The sequence below is a fragment of the Ammodytes marinus genome, assembly GCF_949987685.1.
Source record: "Ammodytes marinus genome assembly, chromosome: 23".
NCBI classification, from domain to species: domain Eukaryota; kingdom Metazoa; phylum Chordata; class Actinopteri; order Uranoscopiformes; family Ammodytidae; genus Ammodytes; species Ammodytes marinus.
This window is the reverse complement of record NC_137227.1, coordinates 15931137-15942681: the sequence shown is the minus strand read 5'-3', so window position 1 is coordinate 15942681 and position 11545 is coordinate 15931137. Positions and strand designations below refer to the sequence as shown.

General features: G+C 39.3%; 1 protein-coding gene across 2 annotated transcripts in view; it reads left to right on the top strand.

The window, feature by feature from the left end:
- col4a6 (collagen, type IV, alpha 6) overlaps nucleotides 1–11545 on the top strand; it is a 158604-nt gene that overhangs the window by 109243 nt on the left and 37816 nt on the right. For both annotated transcript variants that reach the window (XM_080051972.1, XM_080051973.1), the window contains 8 exons: nucleotides 4991–5125; nucleotides 5320–5364; nucleotides 5469–5591; nucleotides 5984–6046; nucleotides 7060–7095; nucleotides 7627–7689; nucleotides 7918–7953; nucleotides 8098–8139. In XM_080051972.1, coding sequence (XP_079908098.1) covers nucleotides 4991–5125; nucleotides 5320–5364; nucleotides 5469–5591; nucleotides 5984–6046; nucleotides 7060–7095; nucleotides 7627–7689; nucleotides 7918–7953; nucleotides 8098–8139 — 543 coding nt within the window. The remainder of the gene's footprint in view (nucleotides 1–4990; nucleotides 5126–5319; nucleotides 5365–5468; nucleotides 5592–5983; nucleotides 6047–7059; nucleotides 7096–7626; nucleotides 7690–7917; nucleotides 7954–8097; nucleotides 8140–11545) is intronic.

The window sequence follows — 11545 nt, the reverse complement described above, 5'->3', positions numbered from 1 at the left end:
AACTAGTGGATAGTGAAATTCTCATTTTAAATGACCAGATTATTATAGTTTGAAAGGTGGAATGCTTGTTGTCAAAATCACTTTTAGTCCAAATCAGTGAAGCGCTCTCCAGAATCACTGACTCCACCTTCAACCGTTAAGATAAATCCTAATCGTAATGACAAGCAAGTATCTAGCTGAATGTATAGCTTTTCTATATATTGTCAAATAACTAAATACATCTTCACCTCATCACTTGATATTGTGGAAAGACTTGAGGCAGTAGTGGTGGATGATGCCATCTTTAGTAGCTATAGCTCCTTGTCCTTGAAGGCCACCGTAGCTTCTGTAAATTCTCTGAAAATGAGGGGTTAGCAAGGGAGCGTTGCAATCTAGAATCCCACCACTAGATGGCGCTATATACTCTGATGCTATTCACTGCACCTTTTAAGGATAAGCACAAAATAAAAAATATCCATCACTTATAAAAACTGTGAGGTTGCTTGCCGACTAATTATTTTATAGACCTACTTCACCGGTGGAAATGTGAAGGTGCATTGGACTCTGAGATCCTATGTAGTATTAATGTGCGAAGGCACAGAAGTGTTATGGTCTCACTGTCTAACCCTACTTTTTACTAGTAGTGTGACATCACACATGGTAAAATGTAGGGTTAGGATTAAAAGGACAGCTGGGCCAAGGGAAGACTGAGGGAAGATTGAGGGAAGAAAAATCTCATTCATTATATTATAATAGCGATTTTTATATTGATAGAACCCTGGTTCCGTATGGGTGAAGTATTCCTTTAATCGTTCTCCATGGCTTGGTAGAAAGGCTCACCCTGCGTTCCAAATCACATACTCTTTCTTTTTACTACACTACATACTAAAGTACAGGAGAGTTTTAGGGCCACAGGAGAGAAAAAAAAATCAGATAAGGAAGATTTTTTTTTCATTGTATCGAGAAATGTCAAGAATAAAGACGAATACTCCAAAATGCTATTGGAGTTAGTGGGGCATTTATGTATTTTCAGCATACTACAATTGACATGCATGTATTGGGACAGCCTAAATCTTTTTCTGGCCTACTAAATAGTAGGGAAGTATGGGTATTGGAAAGCAGGGAAAGTTTGCACATGGGAGAGGTCACTCAAGGTTGTGGACCTGGTGTAGAATCTTAGATCGCCATCTAGTGGTGGTAAAAATATGCCGTGGGTTTTCTGTCATTTTCTTCCACCATTTTTTTTCCCCGAACCCTTTCATCTCCCCTAACTCTCTGTGATCTTATCCTGCTGAAGAATGCATCTTTTAATCCCATGCCATGTTAGGGAATTTTTACTGAGATTGGTTTGAACATTCAGAAAAACTTCCTTTCTCGAGTGTGTGTGTGTGTGTGTGTGTGTGTGTGTGTGTGTGTGTGTCTCAGTGTGTGTCTCAGTGTGTATGTCTCAGTGTTTGTGTGTGTGTGTGTGTGTGTGTGTGTGTGTGTGTGTGTGTGTGTGTGTGTGTGTGTGTGTGTGTGTGTGTGTGTGTGTGTGTGTGTGTGTGTGTGTGTGTGTGTGTGTGTGTGTGTGTGTGTGTGTGTGTGTGTGTGCTCAAACACTCAAAGACACTCACCATGAAAGAGCAGCTCTTCAAGTCAGATTTGAGTTGCCAGGTCTGAGATTTTACAGCTTTTCTCAATGATAGAAGTCCTCTTTAGAAGCTTTTTACATAACAGCAGACAGAGTAAGTGCTTTGAAGTGACCCTTTAACCTTAAAACGGACATTAGAGAGACGTTGCAGCCTTTTAATTACCTCACCACTCCTTGAAGTACGTCTTTGTCTGACGCTGTTGCATAATTATTGAAGGACCTGGGCAGGTTGCAAGAGGGCATTTTCCACTTAATAAATGTTTGGGTAAAATGATAAGGAAATTAATCAAAAATGATGTACAGGTTTTAAAAAATGCGTTTTTGGTATGTTTTGAAAAACAAAATGTATCATAAATCAGACAATCGACACGTTAACAAATCCTTAAGAATGATTATGGAAAATTTAGATTTAATTCACTGGTGGAAATATGAAGGTGTATTGAACTCTGAGATCCTATGTAGTATAAATGTGCAAACATTTTAGAAATCGGTTCATCCTAGCCTGAGAAAAAGCAGAAAGAGTCTTTTATGGTCTCACTGTCTGACCCTACATTTTCCCATGTGTGACATCACCATACATTTGGAAACCTTGTACTAGTATTAAAGAAGACATGTTATGGAAGCAGTACAGCCAAATGATTCAGATTTATATTTCTCTTTGTTTAGAGGGGACAGCGCACATTAATAAACATGAGCACCAAAGTTCAACATGTAAATGTGCCAGAATTAGACAAAAATCTCCAAAATCGTCCAGTTCTTGAAAAACAATGTTTCCTCCTGCTGTGTCAAACTAAAGGAAACCAGACTGAAAAGAAAAAAAAAAGTGATTTTGAATGTGACCAAGGGGAAGGCTGTATAGGCGTGAGAGAAAGTGTCTCCTTGTGTGTGTGTGTGTGTGTGTGTGTGTGTGTGTGTGTGTGTGTGTGTGTGTGTGTATGTGTGTGTGTGAGAAAGTGTCTCCTTGTGGGATCCTTGCATACTTTAGCTGGGTGAAACCAGGTGTGTGTGTCAGACTGGCGTGGCCCTGTCATTACCATTACCTAGCCGACCCTGAGGCCGTGTGTGTGTGTGTGTGTGTGCCAGGCTGGAAGCAAAACTGCACAGCTCGGTCAAGGCTGCTTCACCATCATTGTCACTTTTAAAGCCCAGTGTTGTTGTGTGAATGTTGATAGTTAGCTTGCACCCTGCGTGGTAGCTGCTGCTGCTGCTGCTATCGCTGTGTGAATGTGTGTGTGAATGATAACGTGGGAATAGGAACAGGTCTCCCTTGTGAAAGAGTCTCCGGTCTCAATGGGATTTACCTGTATAAATAAAGGTATTAGAGGGAAATAAAAGTTGTAGTATTTGTGGCCATTACTACTGTAAAATGCTAAGCTAGGGTAAGTGGTAGCTGACTGTAACTTTATATTTAGCGTACTTTAAAGCATGCTTTTTGGGCGCTAAGAAAAATACCTCCACATGCATTACAGAATTAATCATACAGCTTAGACAGTCCCAAAACCAGGAAGGCTATTCAGACCTTAGCATGATTGTTTTTATCTAAATGGTCTATGAATGGGTGCTATATTTACCCCGACCTCCTGTTATTCTGGTACAGGCTAAAACAAATGCTTAAAGACCTACTTCACCGGTGAAAGTATGAAGGTGTATTGAACTCTGAGATCCTATGTAGTACAAATGTGCAAACATTTTAGAAATCGGTTCATCCTAGCCTGAGAAAAGGCAGAAAGAGTGTTTTGTGGTCTCACTTTCTAACCCTACATTTTCCCATGTGTGACATCACACTTGGTAAAATGTACGGTAAGGATTAACAGGATAGCTGGGCCAAGGGAAGACTGAGGGAAGACTGAGGGAAGAAAAACCTCATTCATTATATTATAATAGTGATTTTATAATGATAGAACGCCGGTTCCTCATGGGTGAAGTATTCCTTTAAGTTGGTTAATATGACGTACAGTATTTGACCTTTACCTCGATTTCCCCTTAATATAAGATAAGTTATTATTTCACAGTTTAAATAACTTTGTGTCTTCGGGCAAAGCATTTAAGTATGAATGGGACCAGGTGTTAAGTAGAAAAGTACCTTCCTTTCTGTGAAATAATAGAGGGGTGTGTGAACCTTCTTTGCCTTGTGTGTAATGAAGGGTGTGTAACATCTGTCCGTGTGTGCGTGTGTGTGTGTGTGTGTGTGTGTGTGTGTGTGTGTGTGTGTGTGTGTGTGTGTGTGTGCCCTGGACAATTTTTCCTCCAAACACCCTTAAAATAAGGTTTATTATAAGTTAAAATTTGAAAAACCCTTAACCTTTTTCCTTGTGGTTATCAAATAATAATGGTAATAATAGTCCTCCACAGTACTAGCAACAATTGTTTCTTCCCTACCACATGCCCGCATAACCACACACACACACACACACACACACACACACACACACACACACACACCCTACCCTCCACCATCCTGGGTTTATTCGCCCAAACTTGTCCCCGTCACATCAAAATAAAACCCTTAAAATCCAAAACACACAGAAACATAAAGAAGTGTTTCCCCCGGCAACAACTACTCTCTCATTATGAGACGTACGAGAGGTCAATGCTCTTAAATATTTCTTCTCTCTATCCCGTTTTATGGCATTTTCTCATTTAATTTAACTGTGTGACAAGTTGTAATGTATTCAATTGGCTATATAAATGAAGTTGCCCGCCTTGCTTGAAACACGCCTTGCTGAAGTGCTCTTGAGCAAGACACTGAGCTGCAGATTAACCAGGATTTATTTTTGTGATTTGACCCAGTGTTGATTTGCTAGAAAGAAGTAAAACTGTTTGTAATTCCCATTTCCACCAGTAGGTGGCAGCATTGTATAAGGAATAGTTCTGGTAATTAGAAAAAAAAATTCTCAATGGTGCATTCATTAGTAGCTTTTAAAAGATCTGTCTTAGACTTCTGGGATAATAAAATAAAATACAACGAAATTAAATAGTAAAATAGAATGTGAGGCCTAATTGGACTGATCCCTAATACACACAGTAAGAAGCAAGTGTCACTCTGAATAACAGCTGTTTTTAGGTTTTCTACTCACTCCTCGTAGATTATGAGTTTGTACGTCTTGGTTTACTTCTAAACAACGACAAAAATTAGTGCAAATACAGAGCGCTTCGGTGGCGTAGTGGATAGAGAGCGCGTACCATGTTGGCTCCCGCCTTCATTGCAGTGGTTGCGGGTTCAAATCTGACCCGTGGACCTTTACTGCAGGTCATCCCCCCCCCCCCTCTCTCTCGCTCTCTGTCTCCCCATTTCAACTCTTTACTATCTAATGAAGCTTAAAAAAATGCCCCCTAAAAAATTGTGTGTGAACTGGATGTATGTTTTCTGGTCTGTAGGGTCGACCGGGGTCTTTGGGAGAATCCGGTCTCAGCGGAGCGGAGGGCCCGAGCGGGGGATCGGGGCCTTCAGGGCCTAAAGGAGAGAAGGGACACATCGGACTGAAGGGCCCGTCTGGCGTCAAGGGAGACAAGGTGTGTGTGTGTGTGTGTGTGTGTGTGTGTGTGTGTGTGTGTGTGTGTGTGTGTGTGTGTGTGTGTGTGTGTGTGTGTGTGTGTGTGTGTGCGCGCGCCTGTGTGTGTGTGTGTAGTTACACGTTTTCACCACCAGGTGTATGTTATAAATGACCACCATATTATAAATGAACCTGGATACTTTCCTCTGCTAGGGCCCAATGGGTGTGCCCGGCTTCCAAGGAAATGATGGCGTACCTGTAAGTATTACAATATTCAAAATCAAAAATAAGCATTTAAAAAAATAAATAATAATAATAAAAAGCAGTCCCTGAAGAGTACACCCTCCTCTCCTTGTATTTAGGGCCACCCAGGGCAGGCAGGAGGCAGAGGTCACCCAGGGCTAGACGGCTGTAACGGGACCATAGGAGAACCTGGTCTGCCTGGATACGGCACAGGAGGGGGACCCGGGTACCCTGGACGAGAAGTAAGGACAAACTCTAATACTCCCTTTATCAGTCTGTACAGATCTTGAATGTTTTTTTAAGACCTACATCACCGGTGGGAATATGAAGGTGTATTGAACTCTGAGATCCTAAGTAGTATAAATGTGCAAAATGTTTAGAAATCGGTTGATCCTAGCCTGAGAAAAGGCAGAAAGAGTGTTTTATGGTCTCACTGTCTGACCCTACATTTTCCCATGTGTGACATCATGCATGGGAAAATGTAGAGTTAGGATTAAAAGGACAGCTGGGCCAAGGGAAGAAAAACCTCATTCATTATATTATAATAGTGATTTTATAATGATAGAACGTCGGTTCCGTATGGGGGAAGTATTCCTTTTGGACCATATAAATGTACTTTCTTTTGATCCACCAGGGACCTAGTGGACCAAAGGGTGAGAAAGGAGAGCCACGATACATCTCTGATGACGGATTTACGGTAACCTTTCACACACACTCTCACACACACTCTCTCATGAACTCTCACATGCACTCTCACATGCACTCTCACACACTCTCTCACACACTCTCTCACATGCACACTCATACACACGTCTTAAATTTTAAAACAATATATATAGAGATAACGTATTGTGTCACTGCTTCAAACAGTGATGTTATACATGCATCATACCACATATTCCCTGCGTTCCAAATCAACTACTTGTTCTTGTTACTACACTACATACTAAAGTACAGAAGAGTTTTAGAGCCACAGAGGAGACAAAAACAATCAGATAAGGAAGTTTTTTTTCCCATTATGTCCAGAAATGTTAAGAATAAAGATGAATACTCCAAAATGCTATTGAAGTTAGTAGGGCATTTATGTATTTTCAGCATACTTTTTTTTTTTTTTTTTTTTTAAACCTTTATTTATACAGGTTAATCCCATTGAGTCCGAAGACTCTTTTGCAAGGGAGACCTGTTCCCATTTACACGTTACCATTCACACACACATTCATACACCGATAGCAGGCTAACTATCGACATTCACACGAGGCAACGTGGGTGAAGTGTCTTGCCCAAGGACACAACAACTATGACACAGCTGGCAGGGCGGGGATCAAACCTCCAACCCTTTGATCATCGGCCGACCCGCTCTACCAACTGAGCCACAGTACTTCAATTGACGTGCATGTATTGGGACGTCCTAAATATTTTTCTGGCATACTAAATAGTATGGAAGTATGGGAATTGGAACACAGGATCTAGCTTTGAACCACCCTGCAAGTTATAACACTGTTTGTCCACTAGGTGATGCTAGAGTGGGTAGGTAGTCTCACTCCCATTAGACTTTTTATAAATCTCATTTGTCCAAAAGTATTGTCTGTATTTTAAAGGAAAAAAGCAAATCCAAAATGTGGACACAAATTTATTGAAGCTTGAATATGAGTGTGTAGTTACTTCATTGAGTTTTTATTAATTAATCTTTTTTAATTTTTTCTGTTTTAGTCTTTCCCAGGATTACCAGGATTGGAAGGCTCACCTGTAAGCATCTTTATTTTATCTTATTTACTATACAATGACATATTGATAACTACTCTTTAATACTTTAATACACACATGAGCACTGTGAAATATTGTACTTTTTTATTATATTCTATATTTATTTGATATTTTGAATTTGTATTATTTCAATAAAGAATTTATAGAAGGAAATTTAAGTCATTGTTTATCATGCACATTGACATGTTAAAGGTGCTCCGAGGAACTTTCAGTTTGTGTTCATTCTTGCCCCCCCTTTGGACAAAAGCGGTAGTGTTTTTTACTACGCCAGCTGTAGTTCCTGGGTGAGCGTATACCAATGACAAAGGCATTAAGAAAAAACTATATACAATTAGCATTCTTTGCACTGATGGTTTCGTTTGCTGTTACATGTCACGTGTGATCATTAGAGGAAAAATGTGACTGTTTCAGAAATATTTAAAAGTTCCTCTTAGCACCTTTAAGGATGTACTTTTACTTAAGTTAAAATATTGTTATAATAAACTGCTGTATTGATAATGTTTTCCTCTGCAGGGTATCAGAGGCCCTGATGGTCCCGCTGGCTTCTCTGGTCCGACTGGCCCGGACGGATATGATGTACGTAGACTCACGCATATCTACCTCAGAATGATTCCTGCATTTAAATAACATACTCAGTTAATTATACAATTACATTTGATTTGAATTTAAAATTCTCATCACACTCGTCATTATGAATAACATGTCTCCATCCAAAAAATAATACTTTCTTTAATTCCTTTAATGTTGAAGTTTCTCTGAATAATATTTCTACTTTTATGGCTGACCTGGCATTTGTCTTTTTAGGGCCCACCTGGTCCTCCCGGCCCCCCAGGGCCAATGGTATGTAAAATAATATTAGAGTGATGTGATATGTTACGTTTTAATTCATAATCATTGTTTGTACGGGAGTTTTGCCCTTAATTTTACCATTTAATTTCAATGTAACTGTTACTGTGCATTTTTATTAACCCTTGTTGTTTTCAGGGAAGCCGTAGTGACGGATATGAAGGCGAGAAAGGAGACAAGGTATGACTTATAGACTTGTTTTGTCTGTACAAATGAATTCAAACACACAGGTATTGAGTTGAGTGCAAAGACTAGTTAAGAAATAATATTTGCGGGTTTTCTTTTAAAAATAATTCTTCTTTAATTTTTTTTTCTGTTGTTGCTTATCATTAATAGTTTTACATCGTAATCTATAAGACAATCCTAGTTTCGCTATTTTATACTATAATAGCCAACAGCCAAAGCCATCTGGAAAGTACAATATATTTTGATTACCCACCTGAGTTACTAGACAGTGACGTACAGATTAAGTGAAATATCGTTAGCCTCATAGCATAATTGCCTAAATCATATTTACTCTACATCTACTCTTTTCTACATCTACTCTACTCTAAATCTACTTTACCCTACTCTATAACCCTTAAAATATGACTTAGGCAATTATGCTATTAAGCTAACGGAAAATAGATGTAGTGTAGAGTAGATGTAGAATAGAGTAGATGTAGAGTAAAAGTAGAGTAGAGTAAATATGATTTAGGCAATTATGCAATGAGGCTAACTATATGGAAAAAGTATGTGTTGAATGACCCATGAGTGAGATAGAGGATACTTAGCTCAGCTGTAAATTTGAGATTGATTAAAAATGAAGTGGAATTCCTTAATTCCCGTAAAACATTGGCTATAAACAGCAGGCTTAGAGTACTCTAGCTGTGTCCTAGGTGTGTGTGTGTTTGCATGTGTGTGTGCATGAGTGTGTATGCATTCATTGTGTATGTGTGTGCATGTGTGTGTCTGTGAGTGTGTGTCTGTGAGTGTGTGTGTGTGTGTGTGTGTGTGTGTGTGTGTGTGTGTGTGTGTGTGTGTGTGCATTCATTGTGTATGTGTGTGTGTGTGTGTGTGTGTGTGTGTGTTCATTGGTTGGACATGGTACTGTGCATGTTCAAATCTGATTGGTGGTGGCTTTGTAACCTGCACTTCTTCCGTCCAACTCCCATTAAAGGTGTAGTCAGCGATTATGGATAATGTTTATTGTCAAAATCACTTTTTGTCATAATCAGTGAATATCTCCTCACGAGCCGCTACCTGTCTGTATGCTGAAAACAAACCCAGCATTAATACACAGGCTAGACTCTGTAAATGGGTATGTTGCTAGCTACGGTGCGCCCCCCCCCCTCTTTTTACATATCAGTTTACGGAGCCTAGGCTGTGTATGAACATCAGATTTTATACAGACAGGTAGAAGCAATTGAGGAGATATTGACTGATTTGAGCAAAAGTGATTTGTGTGCGTGTGTGTGTGTGTGCGTGTGTGTGTGTGTGTGTGTGTGTGTGTGTGTGTGTGTGTGTGTGTGTGTGTGTGTGTGTGTGTGTGTGTGTGTGTGTGTGTGTGTGTGTGAACAAGCGTCCTCCAGAATCACTGACTCCACCTTTAATTCCTACTCCGTCCATCCTTAACCCTTATCACCATCCCTGACATCGACACTATAACTGCTCCACTGTTTGTTTTGCATCCGTTTTCCTGTATGATAAAAAATCACATTGAACCCTCCACTTGATTCAGACTGGTTTTGTTCTTTTAAAATGATACGTGATGCCACCCAGAAACTCACTCACTCACTCACTACATAGTGTTTCATTTCCAATCGTAATCAAATAAAAATATATATATATATAATTTGTATTTTTATTGAGTTTTTACCAAATATCCCTTAGTGATGATACATTTTTGAAAAAGTAAATAAAGATTAAGCCAAAAAAAAGGTAAAGGAAATCAGGTAGAAATAATTAGATAAATAAAAAAAAATAAAAATTTAAATAGATCATGCATCACACTCTCAACTGGTCAAATTCCAAAATTGTTACAAGGACTGACTGCTCCTCCATATCCCATTCAAATTTAAGAGGAAAAAATATTATATTTATTCAAAATTTTAAATCTATCATCAAATGGTGAGTTGTGAGTTGACCGGTGGCACCACACATTTGTTTCCCTAATTGTTTAATGGCAGTTCAGAAATGATTTTACTTGATGAAGTTTTTGCGCCCAAACTGGACAAAAAAAATAGAAAATAAAAATCATTATTATAATTTATTTTAACCTTTATTTAACCAGGTTAATTCAGATAAGCATAAAGAATCTCTTTTTCAAGGGAGACCCAGCATTTCCAGTGCCACATTTAATGACATGAGATATCACAATTCTTCTTCAATCAAGAAAAAATTACTCAATATAATAATTCATAAAATGAAAAAGAAAAAACTTCATCATTGTTGATGTTTCTGAGCTGTTATTCCGGAGAGACGACTTGTGGGCTGTAACTGGGTGCTGGAATCACTCGCTCCTTCTTTACCATGTCACACTGCACCCCCCTCTCCCCTACTCCTCCCTTTAAATCACAGGCTGTGTTCTAAAAGCCCTACTAACGTCCTACTCATACTAAATGCACTACAAACATCCTACTTATACTCATTTTGATGTCAATTTGAGTATGTGACGGTTGTGTATGCGAGTTTGTGTAGGCGAGAAATGCCCGGATGAGTACTAACTACCGGGTAGATTTTGTGTATGGATCGATAGGTTACTTTTCCTACTCCACCGCCCCACAATGCATTGCGTCTTTTCAAACTGCATGGAAGTTTTTTTTCTCCAAATTCTTTATCGCTTCTGTATCAGTGTAAACGGTCCGATCAACCTCGCATACACAATGGATGGTTCAGTAGACAGTATGTAGTATATACATGTTGAGTATGTAGGAGGGAGGACGTTAGTAGGGCTTTTCAAACACAGCCACACTGGAGAATCTGTTGGTGTTGCATCCTGGGATTTGTATTTCATTTTTGCCTGCTCTTATGACTCCTCAAACCGCGATCATACGTTGATACTAACCTCACCATCATCATTACCATCTTGCTCACATACTAAATGCACGTTCTGCTCCACACACACACACACACACACACACACACACACACACACACACACACACACACACACACACACACACACACACACACACACACACACACACGCACGCACGCACAGAGTGAGAGATTCAGGGTCGAGAACTGAATGTGGGAACAGCTGGATTTACTGTTATCCTGTTGACATAGGATTTAGAAAAGGAGGGAATTCAGTTCAGATTGCCCCGTGTGGCATTTGTGGTTCTATTCTAGCCGTGGGAAAAAAGAGCGCCTAAACTTGTTACAAATGATAAATTATAGATAAAGATAACCCTCAGCTCTTTCTTCGCTTTTCTTTCTTTCTTTGTCACTTCTTGTAATGTGTTTTAGTGTCTACTCTATTGTCTGCCTTGTTATACTTCTACTATCTTCTATTCTTTTTTTGGATATAATCCCCTATTTACCTTATTCTTTTGGAACGTTTTGTACATTTTTATCAACTTGAAAGATAGATTGAGAGTCAGTG